This window comes from Macrotis lagotis, chromosome 5 (genome assembly GCF_037893015.1).
Source record: "Macrotis lagotis isolate mMagLag1 chromosome 5, bilby.v1.9.chrom.fasta, whole genome shotgun sequence".
Taxonomy (NCBI): Eukaryota; Metazoa; Chordata; class Mammalia; order Peramelemorphia; family Peramelidae; genus Macrotis; species Macrotis lagotis.
The window spans coordinates 75,384,515-75,406,164 of record NC_133662.1 but is presented as its reverse complement, the minus strand read 5'-3'; the positions used below and the strand labels follow the sequence as shown (position 1 = coordinate 75,406,164).

General features: G+C 34.0%; 1 protein-coding gene across 3 annotated transcripts in view; it reads left to right on the top strand.

Moving 5' to 3' along the window:
* The window catches only part of SNAP91 (synaptosome associated protein 91), a 226,747-nt gene that overhangs the window by 108,243 nt on the left and 96,854 nt on the right, over positions 1–21,650 (top strand). For all 3 annotated transcript variants that reach the window (XM_074187088.1, XM_074187089.1, XM_074187090.1), the window contains exons 6-9: positions 5,766–5,908; positions 8,044–8,119; positions 8,479–8,581; positions 21,143–21,236. In XM_074187088.1, the coding sequence (XP_074043189.1) occupies positions 5,766–5,908; positions 8,044–8,119; positions 8,479–8,581; positions 21,143–21,236 (416 nt within the window). The remainder of the gene's footprint in view (positions 1–5,765; positions 5,909–8,043; positions 8,120–8,478; positions 8,582–21,142; positions 21,237–21,650) is intronic.

Below are 21,650 nucleotides of genomic sequence, written 5' to 3'. Positions count from 1 at the left end.
ACCCCATTGCCTTGCAAAAACTAAAAAAACTAAAATTAAAAATTAAAAAAATGTCCTACAGACAGTTGATAATGGAGTAGTAGAAGACAGGAGAGAGGTTAGGGCTAGATAAATAGATCTGAGAATCATTTGCATAGAAATGATAGTTGAATCCCTGGTTATTGATAAGATCAACTAGCGAAATAGTATGGAGGGAGAAGAGAAGCAGGCCCAGGACAGAGCCTTTGGGGACACCCTCAGATACAGGAGAAAGAATAGACAGGAAGGAGGAGAACTAGGAGAGATATACCCTTTAAACCTAGAAAGAAGAGCACAATCTGCAGTTTAACAGGCCAAAGAAAAATCAAGAAAGATAAGAATGAGGATGTCAGAAGTCATACTGTAGAGAATTAAGAAAAAATGAGAAGAAAGGAAGTAGAGGTACTGAATGTATATACAACCTTCTCAAAGAGTTTAGCTGGTAAATGGAGTAAAGATATAAGAAAACAGCTAGCAAGTAACACTGAGGGTGAGGTTTTTGAGGCTAGAGGAGACCTGGATAGGTTTGCAGGTAGTAAGGAAGTAGCCAGTGAAAAAAAAGAGATTGAGTAGAAACATTTTCCTTGACAAAGTAAAGAACATGTGACTTAGTAATAAAGGAATAAAGTGTGAGAATACTTAATACCATGAGTTGAGGGAGGGGATAAGAGAGAACTTGGGGAATGGCCTCAGGTTTTTTAGTGAAATATGAAGATATTTTTGAGGGCATGGGATAGTGAGTAGTAGTAGATCATGGGCTAATTGTGAAGGGGTGAAAGATTTGGAAAGGAAAAAACCATTGCAGGTATAAAAGTATCACCTTATGGCAGTCAAAGCCCAGTTAAAAATTGTGTAACATGTTTGTAACTTGAACCAGTCAATATAACCTGTGATTTTTCTCTAGCTTCATTCCTACAGCAGCACTATTTAAGAAAGAAGGCAGTGGTTCTTTGCAGGGCAAATTCATGGATGAGTTTAAGGGGAAGTAGTTAGGGGTTGATTTGTTCAGATACAAACTGACTGTTTTGGTGTTTGTGTAGATGGAGAATGCCTAGAATGCTCCCAAGAGAACTGAGTTATGTGAATTTTGGCTAATCTGAAAAATGGATTGTTTTTGTAAACATATATGGGAAAATCCAGACAAAGATTATATCCATAAAGATATTCTAGATTATTACAAAAGTTTTATCTGTCTCCCTTTTTCAAATTCTCCCCCTCACCAATCCATCTTCCACACAGGTGCCACAGTGATTTTATAAATCTGACCACTCCCCTACTCATTAAATTTTAGTAGTTGGAGGCTGTCTTTAGGATTAATTAAAAAACTCCTCTTTTTAGTTTTTTTTAAACTCCTCCAATCCTGGCCCCAAACTATCTAATTAACCTCTTATATGTTATTCCCCCTCCCACACTGTAATATAACCAGATTGATTTTGATTTCCTCTGGTCCATAGACATGCCATCCTGTTTCTGATTTCTGTGCCTTTTTGCCTTGGCTATATAACCTGTGCGTTCTCTCTCTCTCTCTCTCTCTCTCTCTCTCTCTCTCTCTCTCTCTCTCTCTCTCTCTCTCTCTCGTCCCTCATTATACATGAAATGTACTCATGGAGAGTTGGAAAAGATTGAACAATAACAATATATAGATCTATAACTAAAGCCACATTTATATCTGTAACTGCAGACTGTTAGACTAATCTCCCTCAGAGTAGGAATAGTTGAATAGTTTCACACTATTCATTTCATTTATACCCTTGGCACCTTAGGTAGTGCCTGGAACAGAAATAAGTTGTTTAATAGTTATTAATTAATTGATTAATTATTGATTAATTGATGTTGCATAAGTTTCCACTTGACATTACATATTATATTAGATACCCTCTGAAATTCCTTATAACTATGAGATTATATGAATTACTGGAGGGAACCTTTAGAAACTTGAAGCTTTTGTTAGAAAATAGGCCTCTTTTCAGGATTAATTTCTCAATACTCAAGGAGGGTTGGGGCATATTTACTAAATCTTTATAAGAATAAGTACAAATAATAACTGAAATTCATATAGCACTTTAAGGTTTAAATAGTGCTTTGAATAATTCTCATTTATCTCCAACAGCTTTGAGGTTGTACTGTTGATATTATCTTCATTTTTAAGATGATGAAACAGACTCTGAGAAGTTGGGACTTGCTCTAAGTCACATGGGCTAAACAGAGATGTAACTGTATCTTCCTCTACCATGTTTATTCATAATTATGGGAATTTAGATAGCACATTATCAATTTAGAGAATTGAACAAGAGAAAGTATAAACTGCAGTGAAATTTTTTAAAGTCTCAACCTGTTTTTGGTAAATATGAGAATACCAAGTACAAAAGAAATTGAAATGTAGAATAAAGTTGCTGATGCTGTTTCTATATAACCTTTTGGTGGCTTTTTGGTAGAGACTCATATGAGTATAGTCGAAATCCGTATTTTAAATAATCTTGTTGCCTCTTTTCATAAAATGAAATTTGCTTTGTATATTTTAATAATTTTTTGAAAGAATAATTTGAAAAATCACAAAACAATAGTATTCAGAACCATATATGGTTCATATGTATGTGACTTAATTTATGGATTAGTATATTTTTTTTTTAGATTTTTTCAAGGCAATGAATGGGGTTAAGTGGCTTGCCCAAGGCCACACGGCTAGGTAATTATTAAGTGTCTGAGGTTGAATTTGAACTCAGGTACTCCTGACTCCAGGGCCAGTGCTCTATCCACTGTGCCACCTAGCCGCCCCACATCACTATACTCTTAAGTCAGACATATCCAACCCATGACTCTCAAACCCATTCATGCAGATATTATTATATCATATCATTATGATCATTGGTAATATGGATTACATTGTAGCCATAAATAAATATAAATCCTATATACAGAAATATATATATATATATATATATATATATATATGCCTATATGTGACTTTTTTTTAGGTGTTTTTTTTTTGCAAGGCAAATGGGGTTAAGTGGCTTGCCCAAGGCCACACAGCTAGGTAATTATTAAGTGTCTAAGACTGGATTTGAACCCAGGTACTCCTGACTCGAAGGCCAGTGCTTTATCCACTACGCCACCTAGCCACCCCATATATGTGACTCTTGACAAATTTTTGTTGGGTGATGTGACCTGAAGAGCTGAAAGATTGGATTCTCACTCTTTAAACTGACATGAGTCTGAATTGTTCAGTTAAGTTCAGTTATTAAAGGTACTAATCCCAATGTACATTGTTTTGGTCAGACAATGTCTGGAGTACTATATTCGGTTCTTAAGGGTCAAATTTTAGGAAAGACAATGATGAATTAGAGCAAATCCAGAGAAGTGTAACCAAGATGTGAGAGGACCATGCTAGCTTTATCAGCATCATTTGAAGCAGCTATAATAATGATTATTCTAGGGAAGAGAAAACGTGGAGTCATTTACAATAGCATCTTCAGATATTTGAAGGTATAAAAGGAGTCAGACTCATTCTGCTTGTTCCTGGAGGGCAGAAATGTGAAAAATGGATAGAAGTTGGGAAGATGTTAGTGTGATATAAGAAGAAAATATGTAGCCTTTGGGGCTATCCCAGGGGCAAGCTTGGAAATGTTTTTGGGGAGTTTTTAAAAAACACTCAAAGCTGCTTGAAGACAGGTTGAATAACAAAGGATCAGGTGAGGTGCCTGAGGGAGAGAGAGTGAAATGGGAAGGGAGACCTGGCTGAACTAAGTGTGAGAGGGAAAGGAGAAACAACCATCAAAGACTGAATGATGACTTGTTGGGTATGTTGTAGAACAGAAATTACCATTCAGTTGAGTTAGAGGACATAAAAAGAAAGATCTGGGTTTTAAGTATAGGGCTGCTACTAATTGTCTCCTTGGGCTAGTATCCATCATCTCTTCTAGTCTGAGGTTTGGTAGGGTTTTATTTGTTTTGGCAAATTGAGAATACTAACTAGATGATCTGTATGGTTTCCTTCTTTTCCTTATTTTTCTAAGTTCTTTTGAGAAAGTAACTGTGAATAGCAGCATACCATAAATAAAAAGTAAAGTGATATTGTATGGCATACAGACGTCTATGTTAAAGTAATGGAATTTATTACTGTTATGAGACATGCTTTACTTTAAGCCAAGAGGGTATTGACTCAGAGTTGTGTAGCATAAAAAGAAATGGCAGAAAGCTAGCTATTATAGATGAAGGCCCTTCTGAACATAATTATCTTCTAGTGCGAGTGCCCTTTAAAAAACAGGAAGATTTTGACCACTAACTATAAATTCTGTAATATTATGTTTCATATTATATATAATTATGTATAATTATATATATTACATAATATATTATAGGAATGTGTTGATGGCAAGAACAAGAAAGTCTATTTTAGTTTCTGCCTCTTGGACCCTCCTAAATCAATAAAATTGCATATGGGTTACTCTTCTAATGCAACATCAGCCTGCCTCAGCAAATTTCTTCTGGTTCATCAGGATAGTTTAAAAAACTGTTCAGGGATTTGTTTTCTAGACATGGAATGCCTCCTAGGAATTTCTCAAATCTTTTTTTTTCCCCCTACAAAAGGGTTAGTAGTAATAGTAGTAGTAGTAGTATTAGGTCAGGTTGGTATCAGTACTGAAGATGTTGAGTCCAGTGAAGTCTCACCATAATGTATGTAACTCACCTTATTCCATATATTCCTATCAGATATATATTGAAAGTTTGATTGCATAGTTTATATAAAAATCATATGCCAAAAGCTACTGCCTAAACTGACCAGGCTAACTACTGTGTACTTGAAAGAATATTAATATATTGTAATAGACAATATACATTCAATGACAAAATGAAGTTTAATGTTTGATAAATTTTTCATTAAAATAAAGACATGCAGGGCTTTATAAATACTAGCATGTCAGTTTAAAATAAGTAAATCTTCCATATTCTTCTGTCAGATTTTGGGTCCAAGCAGCTGTACCTGTCTCTCTATATATGAGGTCTTGAGGGAGTTTGTGTTCTATACTGCCTTCCTATCACTCTTGCTCATTTTAATAGGGGTTGTTCTCAAGAATATTGATAATATGCCTTTCAGCAACTGATACTGCTATTTCATTTAAGAGCAAAATGAAGTTTATTTTAAATATTTTTGTGAAGAACATAAGATAATCTCTTTTTAAAAGCATTGTGTCTATTTACCATTAAGAATAGAATGTTAAGGGGAAGCTAGGTGGCACAGTGGATAGAGCACCGGCCTTGAGTCAGGAGTACCTGAGTTCAAATCTGGTCTCAGACACTTAATAATTACCTAGCTGTGTGGCCTTGGGCAAGCCACTTAACCGTATTGCCTAGCAAAAAAAAAACCACCTAAAAATAGAATGTTAGCATGTTAGCAATCATCTAAATATTAAAAATTAACTTAAATCCCAAGTCTATTGACATTTATAATCTGAATCATCGAACAAAGATGTGGATAAGAAAAAGTAAAAGGAAATACTAAATTAATTGCAAGAACAAAACATGGTAAGCTATATATATGTGTGTGTGTGTGTGTTGTGTGTGCATTTATATTTGCTATAGAAAGTTCTATGAAAACCTCTTATTTAAAAAAAAGCTTCATGAGTCTACTTTACTATTAGTGTCAAAGGAATTATGAAACCTGTTTTCCAGGATTTTAACTTATAATTGTTAAAAACAGATATCTGTAAAATAAACAAAAGTAAGACTGTTTCTCTTGATTTTTATAGATTTGATTCAAGCTACCAATGAGACAAATGTCAACATCCCTCAGATGGCTGACACACTCTTTGAAAGAGCAACAAATAGTAGCTGGGTGGTTGTATTCAAAGCCTTAGTGACTACACACCATCTAATGGTCCATGGTAATGAGGTAAGATATATTTTCTCAGTTTAATGATGTTTTGTTTTGTTTTAATAGAAGAGAACATTAACAGGACTACTGCAAGTAAGTTTGTTTAATAGTTAATAGCCATTTCTGATACGCTGCTCTTTTTAAAAGTACACTCATTTTTATAGATTCATTTTTTTACATATTCATTTTTATCCCTTCTTGGAGGGATTGCTTAAAAAGGATGGAAAAATGCACCTAAAGTGATCATTAATAGAAAAGGTAGTTGTGTCTCTTCTGCTTCCAGAAGTTTTCCTTAGTATTACACCCATGTAATTTTCTTGATAATATTTAGGTGCTTTTTTGGGGAACAGAATTAGTTGGTGACTTGTTAGGATTTGAATGTTAAAAGATAAAAAGAAAAACTTTATGTGATATTGTATGTAATTTTTGGAGCCTTTTTTTAATTTAAAAAAATTTTCCCCCAACTTCATGTGAAAGCAAGTTTCAACATTTACTTTCAAAACCTTGAGTTCCAAATTCTCTCCAAATTCTCTCCCTTCTTCCACCTTTCTCTCTTCCCATTGAGAAAGCAAGTTAACTTGCTATAAATTAAAAATGTGTATCCATGATAAATATAACTACAATATTCACATTGTAAAAGTAAACATACCCCCCCCCAAAGAAAGAAAAACTTCAATAAAAAATTAAAGTGAGATCAAAAATTAAAGTGAGATGCTTCAGTCTGAATTTAGACACCATCAGCTCTGTCTTTGGGATAGAGAGCATTCCTCATTGTAAGTCCATCAGAGAAATTGTAGAGCCAATTTTCTTTTTTTTTAATTAATTTTAATTAAAGATATTATTTGAGTTTTACAATTTTCCCCCAATCTTACTCCCCCCCCAGAAAGCAATCTGTCAGTCTTTACTTTGTTTCCATGTTGTACCTTGATCCAAATTGGGTGTGATGAGAGAGAAATCATATCCTTAGAGAAGAGACAAGAAGTCTAAGAGGTAACAAGATCAGACAATAAGATATCTTTTTTTCCTAAATTAAAGGGAATAGTCCTTGAACTTTGTTCAAACTCCACAGCTCCTTAACTGGATACAGCTGGCACTCTCCTTTGCAGACAGCCCCAAAATTGCTCCTGATTGTTGCACTGATGGAATGAGTGAGTCCTTCAAGGTTGATGATCGCCCCCATGTTGCTGTTAGGATGTACAATGTTTTTCTGGTTCTGCTCATCTCACTCAGCATCAGTTCATGCAAATCCCTCCGGGCTTCCCTGAAATCCCATCCCTCCTGGTTTCTAATAGAACAATAGTGTTCCATGACATACATATACCACAGTTTGCTAAGCCATTCCCCAATTGAAGGACATTTGCTTGATTTCCAATTCTTTGCCACCACAAACAGGGCTGCTATAAATATTTTTGTACAAGTGATGTTTTTACCCTTTTTCTTCATCTCTTCAGGATATAGACCCAGTAGTGGTATTGCTGGGTCAAAGGGTATGCACATTTTTGTTGCCCTTTGGGCATAGTTCCAAATAGTAGAGCCAATTTTCTAAAGAAAGTTTTTACACTAAATACTTTCCTTTGTTTAAAATGTGTTTAAATATCATTTAGAGTACTTTTTCTCCAGAAATTTGGCTCAGTTGTAATTGAATTAAACTTTTTTAAATGAAGTACCAATTGTAAACAATGGACCATTTGGTAAGTCAGGATGTTTATGTGCTACTGCTTTGTATAAATGCATTTATGCATAAATGAATATGACAAATTTCTTGCCCTTATAGATTTCTCATTTGGTAGGGAATATTAGGCATATTCATAAATTATTTAAAATATCTGATGGGTGATTACTTTGAGAAATTAAAACAAAGTGCTTTGGGAACCCTGGCAAAATAAAATTTATTTTTGACCTGATCAGGAAAGCATTCTGGAAAAAGTGTTTTTTGATCTAATCCTTGAATGGGAGGTATAAGATTTTGACAAGAGATAATAGGTAGGTCTTGGGGGTGAGGGACAGGAATAGGAAGGGCATTCCAGGTGTAAGGAATACTATCTTTCCATGTCTATGATAATATTTGTGAAGAGTTTACTTAGAAAAATGACAGTTCAGTTTCATTCAACCTTTAGGCAAATGGAACATTTAATTACAATTTTGTTTTTCAGAGATTTATTCAGTATTTGGCCTCTAGAAATACCTTATTCAATCTCAGCAACTTTTTGGACAAGAGTGGATCTCATGGTAAGAATATTTTGATCATATATTGCTTGAAGTTTATAAATAAAGAATTATGATCAAACTTGGGGCTGGATTTTTATAGCTCTTGGCACAGATTTTAACCTAAAACTGGCTTATTTCTGATGCCTAAGATGATATCCTTTTGAATCAACAAGTAGAATAATTGTTTAGATGTCTAGAAAAATGATTTCTTCTTTGGGGGAAAATATTTTTTAAAAATCCATGATTACATTGTCATTCTTTACAAGACACTACATGAAGCTATTTGAATATATTTGGGTAACATTGTTTTTATCTTAGTTAATGAAATTACGTTTAAATGTTTTCTATAAAATAAATTTTTGTTGTTTTTTTCTCCATAGGTTATGATATGTCTACCTTTATTAGACGTTATAGTAGATACTTGAATGAAAAGGCTTTCTCCTACAGACAAATGGCCTTTGACTTTGCCAGAGTGAAGAAGGGGTATGACTTACATTCTATATTTCTGTTTTAGCATAGTGAGGAAGTGACACATTCTTAGTTTCTATTCACCTATTAGCTAAGGAATTTATTATAGAGTTTTTGAATATTATAAATTCCTTGGGGAGGGAATGGAGTTCTCTTTATATGTGGTAGTGAGGGTTAATACTGAAATATTATAATTTATTATCTTTTTACACATCTTTATATTTTAATGCCCCCAAATCAAGTTTGCTATTAGCAGGAAGCAACAATTTAGGTGATTATCTTTAAATGTTTCCTCTACACTCACCAGTCCAAACTAATAATACAGTAATACTTTTTACAATCTTTTATTGAGAGGAAATAAAGCAACATAGGTTTTAAGCGGGGGGTAACTTAGATTATAAATATTAAACAGCATATTATTTTTAAGACCCTGAAGACTTTGAACTGGTTTTCCCTATTTTCTTGAGCTAACCAGTACTACTTCCAAAATGATAGATAAATAAGTTTATAGATGGACAAGCCTGGCCAATTTTTCTTCCAACTCCTCTTTCACTCTCTATACACAGCCTCATCTGCCATTGTTCAGGCTCTCAGCATCCATCATCTCTACTATTGCAAGACTCCTAACTGGAGTTCTTCTCCTCATCACCCTCTTCATTCCATCTTATACACAGCTATAAGAATGGCATTCCTAAAAAGATCTGAGATCTACTATGTCATTTTCTACTCAAAAAATCCAAAGTATCTCTTTTAGTATAAGGGTTATAAAAACAATACTAAGCTTGTCTGGCTGCTGAATCTATGCTCCTAGTAAAATGAAAACTTATTTTATGACAAGAAATGTTTCATTTTTTTGATCTTTGAAAATGCAAGCCCCAGTGTGCTATATTAAATACATCATGATTATTGAATTGAATATAGAGAAAAGATGACCCAGGATAGGGCCTTGGTAATTATTATTAGTAGGAGATATGATTTGGATGACTTTGTGGCAAAGAAAACTAAGAAATGGTGAGACAAGATTAGAGAAAAATAGTGAAGTGTCATGGGAATCAGAGAAGGAAAGACTATCTAGGAGGAATAAGAAGTTAATTATGTCAAAAGCTACAAAGAGGTGAAAAATGAGGACTGAGAAAAGGTCATTAGAATTAGTGGTTGGAAAATATTTAATAGTTAGAAATAATCATTTTAAGCCAAATGGTATACTGGAAGCCAGATTCCAAAGGGTTGAGATGTCTCTCTTTAGAAACTTTGCAATGAAAGATAGGAGATACTTACAGTATATAGACACATAGACACATATGTATACATGCATGTATATTTATATGTGAAGATTCTCTAAATGTGTCTCTATTTATTTGAAGTGCTAGCACAGTGCCTGCCATATCAGTACCATATGCTTATTTGTTTTTTTTTTCCTTTACCCTCCCCTTGCCAGAACTGTGTCTGCCACAGGCACAAAGGGGTTTAGTAGATATTTGTTGTCTTATGGCCAAGGAGGATTTTGAGGTAGGGAATGAGAGACAGGGCGGGGAAAAAGAATTATTCCAATGTTGTTAACTATAGTTGATACTTTCAATAGAAAGCACATTGATGATAGTGTAAATAGGGATGTGTTTAGGTAGAAATTTGAGGTATTCTGTTTTGGATTTTTCAGTTTAGATGGCTCATAGGGTATCCAAGTGAAGATGTTGGTAATGGGAGATAATGGAGTTAGAGAAATTAGGACTGGTTGTTTTAAGTTAGTTTTAAATTAAATTGTTGCCTCTTGTTTTTAAACCATAGTAATTTCCCTTAACTCATCTCCCACCTTTTCTTTGTAATAAGGGAAATATTAAGGGAAAATTCCAATTAATTTATCCAAAAGCTGTTCTAGCTCTGAATACTTTTATCAGATGGGAAGGCTTTTTTTTTAGTTGCATACTCAGTCCTTCAATCAAAGAAGTAAATTAGATCTAAACAAGTTTTTAATCCATTGGATGAAATCAGAATATTGTAATTGTTCAGAAAAAAAAAGTGGGTGTTAATGAAGCATTGGAATCATTTTGATGAAACTTGTGAGCCCAAAGCAAGAGTTCCCTCCCCTTTCAATTAATCATATTATAAGAACAACTTTACAGGACTATTATCGTAATAGTGCTTCTAGCTGGGAACTGAGAAAGAACAAACCAGACACTAAGGAGAGGAATGGACAATTATACCTAAAGGGAACTTAAGGAGGATTCCACAAAGAGAAAAAAAAAGTTTCCAGTGACCAAAAGCTGTAACTCAGTCTCTTTGTCACTTGTTTAGGCTTCAGCTCACTCTTTGCTGAACTCAATTATGTACTTGGGAAAGTGTGGAAAAAAATTTGTGGAAATTCATTTTGTATTAACAGTTCTTTTTTATACCATTATAGAAGTAGTCCTTTTTACAAGCTTAAGCATAGCAATTAGTGGAAACCAAATTAGATAAGGATTTATGAGCAGCAGTATTAGAAAATTATCCTTAAGCCCTCGAGTGTTATAGAATTATAAAGAGAAAAGTAATCAGTTGTCCATGTGGGACTCAGCCTGAGGAGATGATAGGTATCTGACACAATATCCTTCCTCATGGACAGTGTGTGTGTGTGTGTGTGTGTGTGTGTGTGTATACATACATACATATATATATATATATAATATATATATATATATATACATACCATGCCATCTATAATGCCCACTTCTCAACTGAAAATAAGAATTGTGTGTTTTTCAGTTCTCCAGAACTGTAATTCTGTAATTGTTCCTTCAATTTAGTAAGAGAATCAAGACAAACAAATATTATGAAAACCAAGGGAAGAGAAACTGTTTAAAAAGATGGAGTGGTCAGCAGTGACAGAAGCTGTAGAGGTGTCAGGTTTAATGAGAATTAAGAAAAGACTGTGGCATCTTTAGCTGTTAAGATATCATTAGTAAATTTTGGTAGATTGAGAAGCAAGATTGCAGTGAATTATAAATTGAATGGGAAGTGAGATAATGTACACTGCTTTCATTTGGAATATCCTTTCAGTTTTGGACACAATGGTTTCAGAGTAACATTAATTTTAAAAGTATATAGAGAAGAAGTCTATATGATGAAGGACCTTGAATCCATGTCTTTTGAGATTTGGCTGAAGAAACTGGGCAAGTTTAATAAAAAGATGGGGTGGGGAAGAGGGCATGACATAGAGGAAGAGAGTATGATATCTATTTCTAAATATCTAAATGGGAACTACAAGATCAAATCAGCATTGGTACTCAAACCATTTTTAAAATACCTATTATTGGAGCAGCTATGTGGCACAGTGGATAGGCCCTGGAGTCAGGAGTACCTGAGTTCAAATATGACCTCAGACACTTAATAATTACCTAGCTGTGTGGCCTTGGGCAAGCCACTTAACCCCATTTGCCTTGCAAAAACCTAAAAAAAAACACCACCTATTATTCAGACACTGTACTAATCTTTGGATTTATAAATATGAAAAAGAACAAGTCCCTGAAAAAAGATTACAGTCTTATATGGGAAGACAGTACACAAAAAGAGCTGAAATAGTGGGAGAGATAGAAAGTACCCAATGGAAATATAATAGAGGAATCCAAAAGGAAGAGATGGCTGGCTAGATGCCCTTCTTAAATGGAGTCTTGGAGTTAACATTTCTCCCCTCTAGTCAGAGGGGTAGAGGGTATTGATGAGCTTTGAATTACTCTGAAACCATGATGTTCAGAACTGAAAGTTTCTTCCAGTTGAGGTCAGGGTACATCTGCATCTCCCTATTTATGAAAAGCCTGCCTCTCTGAATGCAACTCAAGATGATATTTAGTTTTTGGATGACATGTCACATTACTGACTTATATTGAGCTTATGGTATACTATCAATTCTAAAACCTTTATCAGAAGAACTGTTTAATCATACCTCAGCCCCACCTTGTATTCATAAGACTGATTCTTTGTATCCATATTTAAGTCTTTATACTCATTCCTCTTGAATTTTTACCTTATTAAATTTATTCCAGTTTTCCAGATTATCAAGATTTTTGAGGGGATACTGACTATATCATCCTGAGTGGTAGTTATCCCTCCTTGCTTTGCATCATCTACAAATATGAGTATACCATCCTTGGTCATAAGTCAATCATTCACAAACGTTTTGGTCTCAGAAACCCCATTCTTAAAATTTCTTGATTATCTCAAAGAGCTCTAGTTTATATGGGTTAAGTCTATCAATATTTACCATAGAAATTAAAATATCTTAGTTTTATTATGAAAATAATTTTTTTTTTCTGAATGGACTCAAGGACTCTCAGGAGATCCCTGGATCATACTTTGAAAACTGTCAATCTAAGATATTGATAAGAATGTTAAACCCAGGACAGATCTGTAGGATACTCCACTGCAACTACTTTTATAAGGAATCATTAGCAGCTACTCCTTGAATTCAGCCATCAAATTAGATCTGAATTCATCCAAGTATATTATGTAGTTGCTAGTTTAGAATATGATTGTTGACTATTTTACCTTTTAAAAGGATGAACTTATCATTAAGGTAAGACATGGATTTATTAATTGTCCTCCTTTTGACAAGAGAGTTTGCCAGTAAACTTCCATATAATTAAGGTCTTCCATCACTACTATATTATATCTTAATGGCACACCTGTGATCAGGGTCCAGAAAGAGGACACACCTTCACAGTTTCTTCTATTTCTTTCATTGTTTATCTTTATTCATATACTGTTTTCCTTGAATCCCCATTCTTAAGCATTTTAGCTTGTTGAGTTCAATAAATCTATTACTTCTGAGGTCAAATTTGCTCCCAGGTAGTAAAAACCTGTAGTTCACTTTGATTGTTAGATATTTTGTACATTTTTCTATTATTCTACATTTCTTCTGCCCTTTGTGGCTAAATTCCTTGACATGTCCATTTACAATAGTTTACCTCCATTTCTTTCCTTTCAGTCTTTTCTTAACCCAGTAGTCAGACTTCAAACTTTTATCATTCCACCATAACTTTTCTCTTCAAAGTTACCACTGTTCTCTTAGTTGTTAAATCTAAAGCCCTTTTTTCAGTTCTCAACTTCTCAATGTCTCTGTAACCTTTGACACTGTTGATCATTCTCTCTTCTCTAGGATTTCAGGATACTACTCTCTCCTACCTTATCATATCATTCCTCAGCCTCCTTTGCTATATCCTTGTCCAAATCAAAACTTTTAACTAGATGTTTCACAGCATTCTGTACTGAAACTACTCTTCTTCCTCTATGTTAAATTTGGGTATCTCATCAGCTTCCGTGGATTTAACTACCATCTCTATACTGTCAACTTTCTCTTTTTTATTTTAGGTTTTTGCAAGGCAAATGGGGTTAAGTGGCTTGCCCAAGTCCACACGGCTAGGTAATTAAGTGTCTGAGGTTGGATTTGAACCCAGGTACTCCTGACTCCAAGGCCAGTTCTCTATCCACTGCGCCACCTAGCCGCCCCTTATACTGTCAACTTTCAAATCTACTTATCTCATCCTAGCCTTTTTGCTGATCCCCAGTCTCTCATCTCTTATTACTTTTAAGTTATCTCAAACTGTCCAGGAGATATTTTACACTTATCATGTCCAAAATGGAACTCATTATCTTTCCCTCTAAAATGCTCCCTTTTGGGGCGGCTAGGTGGCGCAGTGGATAGAGCACCGGCCTTGGAGTCAGGAGTACCTGAGTTCAAATACAGCCTCAGAGATTTAATAATTACCTAGCCGTGTGGTCTTGGCCAAGCCACTTAACCCCATTGCCTTGCAAAAACCTAAAAAAAAAAAATGCCTCTATTTTTTTCTATTACTGTTCCTCAGACTTCCTAGTTATACAGATTGATGGCCCAGGTGTTACCTTAGACTCTTCACTATTTTACCAATACAACCCCATATCCAACCTGTTGCTAAAGCCTGTTGGTTTCATCTTTGCATAATTTCTTGAATTATACTCCCTTTTCCCCTCTGACACTATAACCACTCTGGTTTAGGCACTCATCATTGCATGCTTGGATCATTGTAATAGTCTCCTGTGGGGTTCTGCTTGCTTTAGGTCTGCCCAATCCTATACCTTTCTCTATTTGACCACTAAAGTGTTTTTCCTAAAGCACAAATCTGATCATGTCACATGCATATATACATACATGCGCACACACACACATGCACACATACCACAGTACACCATACCACACACCATGCCAAGCCACATCACACCATGCCATACTATACCATGCCATATACAATAAACTCCCTATCTTCTACAGGATCAAATTTTTTTTTAAAAAATCCTCTGATTGCTATTCAAAGTTCTTCATAGCCTAACCTACTTTTCCAGTCTTCTCAAACCTTCTCAAACCTCAACATTCTCTGATCTAGTGGCCTTTTGGTTGGTCCACAAAAAAGATACCCTATATCTCTGTTCTAGGCATTTTCTCTGTGTCCCCCAAAATATGATTCAGTTTGTATTCAGAGTTTATCACTTTTCTCTCTGGAGGTGAATAACACTTTTCATTATTGAACATATAGGTCCTTTTCCTTTTTCTTTAACCTCTTTGGAGATAGACCTGGTAGTGATATTTCTGAGTCAAAGAATATTGAACATAGTTGTAAATTGCTCTTTAGAATAATTGTCCCAGCTTACTGCTTCATTGGTGTCTTGATTTTTATACATCCCCTCCAGCATTTGTAATTTTCCTTTTCTGTCATGTTAACCAGTCTGATTGGTGTGAGGTAGTATTCCAAAGGTTTTTTAATTTTCCTAAGCAATAGTGATTTAAATATATATATTTTGTAAGGCAATGGGGTTAAGTGGCTTGCCCAAGGCCACACAGCTAGGTAATTATTAAGTGTCTGAGGCCGGATTTGAACTCAGGTACTCCTGACTCCAGGACTGGTGCTCTATCTACTTAGCCACCTATCTGCCCCTAAAATATTTTTTCATGTGATTCTTGATATCTTTGATTTCTTTCTTTGAAAACTGCCTGTTCATGTCCTTTGACCATTTGTCAGGGAATAGCTCTTATTTTTGTGAATTTAACTGTTTCCTATATGGTTGAGAAATGAGACCTTTATTAGAGAAATTTATGGTAGTTTTCCCCTCAATTTCCTGCTTTCCTTATTTTGGCTGTATTGGTTTTGTTTGTGCAAATCTATTTTTTTAAATTTCATGTAAAAAGCTGATCTCTAGTCTCTCATCTCTTGTTACTTTTTCAGATATCTCAAACTGTCCAGGAGATATCTTAAACTTATCATGTACAAAATGGAACTCATCATCTTTCCCTCTAAAATGCTCCCTTTCTATTTTTTCTACTACCATTCCTCAGACTTTCTAGTGATCCTCTCTGGCTTTTGTTTGTTCATAAATTCTTCCTTTATCTATAGATCTGACAGGTAAACTATTTTATACTACCCTGATTTGCTTTTTTTTAATGTCTAAATCATATTCCCATTTTGACCATATCTTGGTATATGGATGAAGTGTTGGTTTATTTCTAATTTCTGGCAAACTCCTTTCCAATTTTTGTCAACTAGTGAGTTCTTGCCCCCAAAACTTAGCTCTTTGAGTTTGTCTAACATTAGATTATTATGGTCATTTGCTACTGTATATTATATATAAAAACCATTCCACTGATCCCACTACTTTATTTCCTAACCAATATTAGATGGTTATGATAATTACTGTTAGGCTGCCTTCTTTCAAATTTTTGTCATTGATTTCCTTGATATTCTTGACCTTCTGTTCTTCTACATGAATTTTGATATTATTTTTTCTAGCTCCAAAAAATAATTCTTGTTAATTTGACAATATTAATTAGGGGAATTGGTTTTCTTCCTCTGTTTTTTCCACTCTGAGTTAGATTTCAAAACTATATTTGCTTCATAAAAGGAATTTACTAGGACTCTTTATCTTTTTTAATAGTTTACATAGTATTGGATATAATTATTCTTTAAATTTTTGATAGAAATCACTTCCAAATTCATCTAGCCTTTGGGATTTTTTTTCTTAGAGAGCTCATTGATGGCTTGATCAATTTATTTTTCTAACAAAGGGTTACTTAATTTATTGAATTTTCTCTTCTCTTAATCTGGCAATTTAGATTTTCATAAATATTCATCCATTTCATTTAGATTGTCAGTTTGGCATATATTTGGACAAAATAGTTCCTAATAGTATCTTTAATTTCAGCCTCATTGGTGTTTCATTTACCTATTTAATTTCTGATACTAGAAATGTGATTTCCTTTTTTCTCTTCCATAAATAATGGTTTATTCATTTCATTTTTTTCTTACAAAACCAATTCCTCATTTTAATTTTTTTCCTTCCTTTTGGTTTTTCAGGATTTCCATTTTGGTGTTTGATTAGAGATTTTTAATTTGTTCCTTTCCTGGTTGTTATTTTTTTTTAAGACATGTGCCCCATTCATTAATCCACTCTTTTTATTGTTGTTGATTATGTAAGTGTTCAGAGATAAAATTTTTCCCCTAAGTACCTCTTTGACTACATTCCCAAAATTTTGGTATTGTCATTATCTTTGCTGAAATTATTGATTTTTCTATGCTTTATTCTATGTGATTTGATTATGATTATTTGATTTTATTACTATGATTATCTTTGATAATAGAAATTATCCTATCATTTGGTTATTATGATTTCTGATTATGAATCTATGATATAATTCTATGGTTCCATTCTATAACTCAGTTTTTAGGATTAGATTATTTAGTTTTCAATTAATTTTAATCTACCCTTCCAAAGTCTTTTTTGAATATATATTTTTATTTCATTGTGGTCTGAAAGGGTTGCATTTAATATTCCTTTTTTCTGAATTAATCTTTCTGTTAACTAGGATGCTGAATTGCTGTAATGGATGCCCTGTAGCAAAAGCAAATACTGACCATAAATACATATTGATTTCTAGAGTTGATGAACTAGAAAATTTAAAGTTTTACCTTACAGATTTGTAGCATACTAGAGCCATAGAAATGTATTAATATTTTAAAAAAATTGTTAATAGAGTGTAAATTGAGAATGATGATACTTTATGATAATTAGAGAAAATTATATATAAATTAGATATTTTAATGATATTAATATCTTTGAAAGAAGTTGACAAATAGTGTATTATAGACAATAATGATGTGATTATTTTCTGGCAGAGAGTTCTTTTGATGACCCAGTAAGCTAATAATCTTTAATGGTTTATTTAAGTTTTAAATTTGTAGGCTACAGCATCTTTTTGTGCATATAAATAAGTTAAGTTCAATAATTTACATGTCAGTTTTTCTTGACCAGCTTGTTATCATAGGGTAGACTCATAAGTGAGACTGGCTGATTGAGGAATTGTGCTGAAAATATATATCAACATATTAAGTGCAAAGTACTCAATTCATCACCCATTTTTTTAGTTCCTACTCTGTGTCAGGCCCTAAGGCTAAACCCTCATGATACAGGCAATAGAATGGCCCCTACTTTTAAGGAACTTGCTTCTTCTTGAAAGGATATAGATAAGCAAATTTTAGCTGTCAAGAGACTGCTCAATGTGAAGTTGGAGGAAGGGTAAGAAAAATCATCTTTTAGAGGTTGCCCTTGAATTGTAAGGTGATTTAACTAATGGTTCTGTGATACAAAGGAAGCAGGAACACAAAGCAGGAGCTTAAGATGTTTTATATGGAGAACAATAGACAGGTCAGATTGAGGAGAATGTTAAGTATGTGAGTTGAGGTGATCAGAGCCAGATTGAATAGCTTTAAATGTCAAACAGAGGTATTTGTATTTTATTCTAGAGCCAAAAAGAGACAGGATATAACTTCTTGACCAGGGAAATGACAAGATCAACTATGTGCTTTGGGATTGTAAATTTGGCTGCTGTGTGGAGAACACAAGGTGGAATGGAGGGACTAAAAAGAAAGGAGACCAATTATGAGCATATGATAATAGTATAAGGATAGAGGGACTAAGGGTCTGAACTAGACTGTGCGTGCTGTGGTGAAGAGAGGGGAGGTGAATATTGGCAGTGTTGTAGAGGTAGAATCAATCAGCCCTGGCAACTGATGGGATATGAAGAGAGAATCAAGAATTGAGCGTGGTTTTTAAGTTGTAAAACTGAATGACTCTATGATTGGTGTTGTCATCATAGAAATAATGAAGTTTAGAGGTGGAATAGATTTTAATGGAGGAAGTTGAAGTTCTCTTTTGGATATAGTGAATTTGAGTTTCCTGTGGGAAATCAAGAGGATACGTCAAAGAGTTGCTGATGAAGGATTAGATCTCATAAGAGAAACAACTGGAAAGATCTGAAAATAGATATAGACACACACACACACACAGTCATATGGTCGTGTGCTTGAATAATATGTTTCTAAATATACTTTGATATTCTTATATTTTATGATACAATTTATATCTATTAAACAATATTTTTCATTTACTTAGTGCATATGACATTTTAATAATAAATTATACATCATCTGTTTCATGCAACATAGTCTCTTTTTTATGTTTTTGCAAGGCAAATGGGGTTAAGTGACTTGCCCAAGGCCACACAGCTAGGTAATTATTAAGTGTCTGAGGCCAGATTTGAACTCAGGTACTCCTGACTCCAGGGCCAGTGTTCTATCCACTGTGCCACCTAGCCACCCTATGCAGCATATTGTAGTCAGGTACTAGAAATGAATGTCATGATGAAAATCTGCATATACTAGGAATGCACTGATAAAAGATAATATAATTTCTGCCTCTAAGTTTATGGCATATTAGTCCTTAGTCTAATACTCTTTGCATTATATTTTATGATAAATATCTTTCCTCCTTACAGAGTTTATTCTAAAAATACCAAGAAATAGGGAAGTCAGTATAGGTTACCTGTCAAGTAGATAGGAGCCCTCAAGCTGGCACCAAACTAACACAGTTGTGATTATTGCATAATCTAGAAACATCTGGTTTGATTAAATTAAGGAACCATAAGATGTTAAAAAGAGAGATTACAATGTACTTGAATCAGTCTCCCTAATATAAGTCATATTATTGCTATTGAATAATAGCATTTTACTATATTTGAAGATACCAGTTATGTGCTATCAGCCTGGAAAAATAGTATTCCTGAGATTTTTCTTACCATGGCAGAAACTTAACATAGAAATAATTTCAGCTTTATTTTTGGTTCCTTTCTTTTTTGCAGCTCAAGTGAAAGTAAAAATCAATTTTCTAACTTATAACACATAATGATAGAGTCTTTTATCTATTTGTATGTTGGTTTATACCAGAGATGCCTTGTCTTTTTTACTTCATTTTCCAAAACCTTTGACATAATCGGGACAAAATAGCAAGTTATTAGGTGGAGCTGAATTTACTAATACTACATGTAGGTCTTGAGGAAGAGTAGAAACTTGGACCATATTATTGGCAGCTGGCATAGAGATCTTCCAGGTAAATTTTTGAGATGTACTGGTAGACTCCTGCTTTGTATTTTTTAGAGTGCTTTCATAGATATTTTCTCAAATGTCTTCTCTCTTTTTAACCAAAAATCCAATACAAACCTTATGTCCCTTCCTTAGCTCTATAAAAATCATTAAAGGCAAGGAGAAGGTATGAAGAAGAAAGCTCAGCATGTAAATGAGGCAGACCTGCAAACTCTAGCTTTGTGGTTACTATCTCCAAAAACTGTTGAGAGCTTTCAAACTTTAATCCCCATGTAAACTAAAGGAGAAGATTCCTTTTAGAGATCACAGCTTCTTAGGAGGACATTCCCACTTTTTAATTAAAAAGGAAAAGGACAGGGGTTCTAATATTAACGTGGTGTGGGACTCTAGTTACTGTACTGTAATCTAACTTGTTTTCTAGACAGTGATGTGTTCCAAACTAATAATTAAGCTTATTTTCTCAAATGTAAATGCTTCAGAAATTCTTTCTTTTCTGTTCATCTGCTCTACCCTAACCCTCATAAAAGTACAATGAAATAAAATCCATCAAAGATAAGTTAAATATAATCATTTCAGTTTTCTTCATAATCTATGTAGATGCTAATTGAAATCCTCTGACCTTATTTTGGTAGAAGTAGATACTGATTAGGGCAACTAGAGAGTGGGGGGTGGATAGAGTACTGGACTGAAAGACTCATCTTTCTGAGTTCAAATCTATCCTCAGAAACTTACTAGCAGTTTGACCTTGGGTAAGACACTTATCTAGCTTTGTCTCCATTTCCTCATTTTTTCATTGAGCTGAAGAAAGAAATGGCAAACCATCCAGTATCTTTGCCAAAATAACCCCAAATAAAGTCATGAAAAGTCAAACATGACTGAGAACAACTGAACAATAGCAAAAGGTACTGATTAAGGTCAACATTAGTTCCATTCTTTCACTGTACACATATCCAACTTATATCTCATGGAAAGAGTATGGAATTGCAAGTTAAAATATCAGAGTTCTCTTATAATGCTGCCTGTTCCATACCTTGTGTGTAGGCAAGGGTAAATGAGGTATTAGTATTTGGTCCTTATGCATTTGGTCTTCAGTTAATTACAACCTTATAAAATCTAACATAATGTCTTCATTTTTGTCTTACAGAGCTGATGGTGTAATGAGAACAATGGTTCCTGAAAAGCTACTAAAGAGTATGCCAATACTGCAGGGACAGATTGATGCATTGCTTGAATTTGATGTATGTATCCATAAACTTGGATTTTTTTTCCACTCCAATTTATCGAAAAGAGACATTATGTAATAGTAGATAAGGGGATGTTTTGGGCCTCTCTCTCCTACTTGGGTGACAGAGCTGTTGCTGATCATCTTTGCTAAAGGGACTACCCTATGCTGATTAAATCAGTTGTCCAGAGCAAAAACAAAAATACCTTATCAAAAGCCTACTTTACAAAAAAATCATTTATTTTTGTATTTTTAAGTTGAAAAATAGAAATAGATTTAATTCACTTATATACAGTAGTGAAAAATATTTAAAATATTTTAATACTTTTAAAAATTTTGATGTTTTTGAGAAATATAGTATAATAAAATGCAACTTAATTCTTCTTTTCCCCATAGCACGTAAGAGAAGGTCCTTCCTGGTATCCTTGGC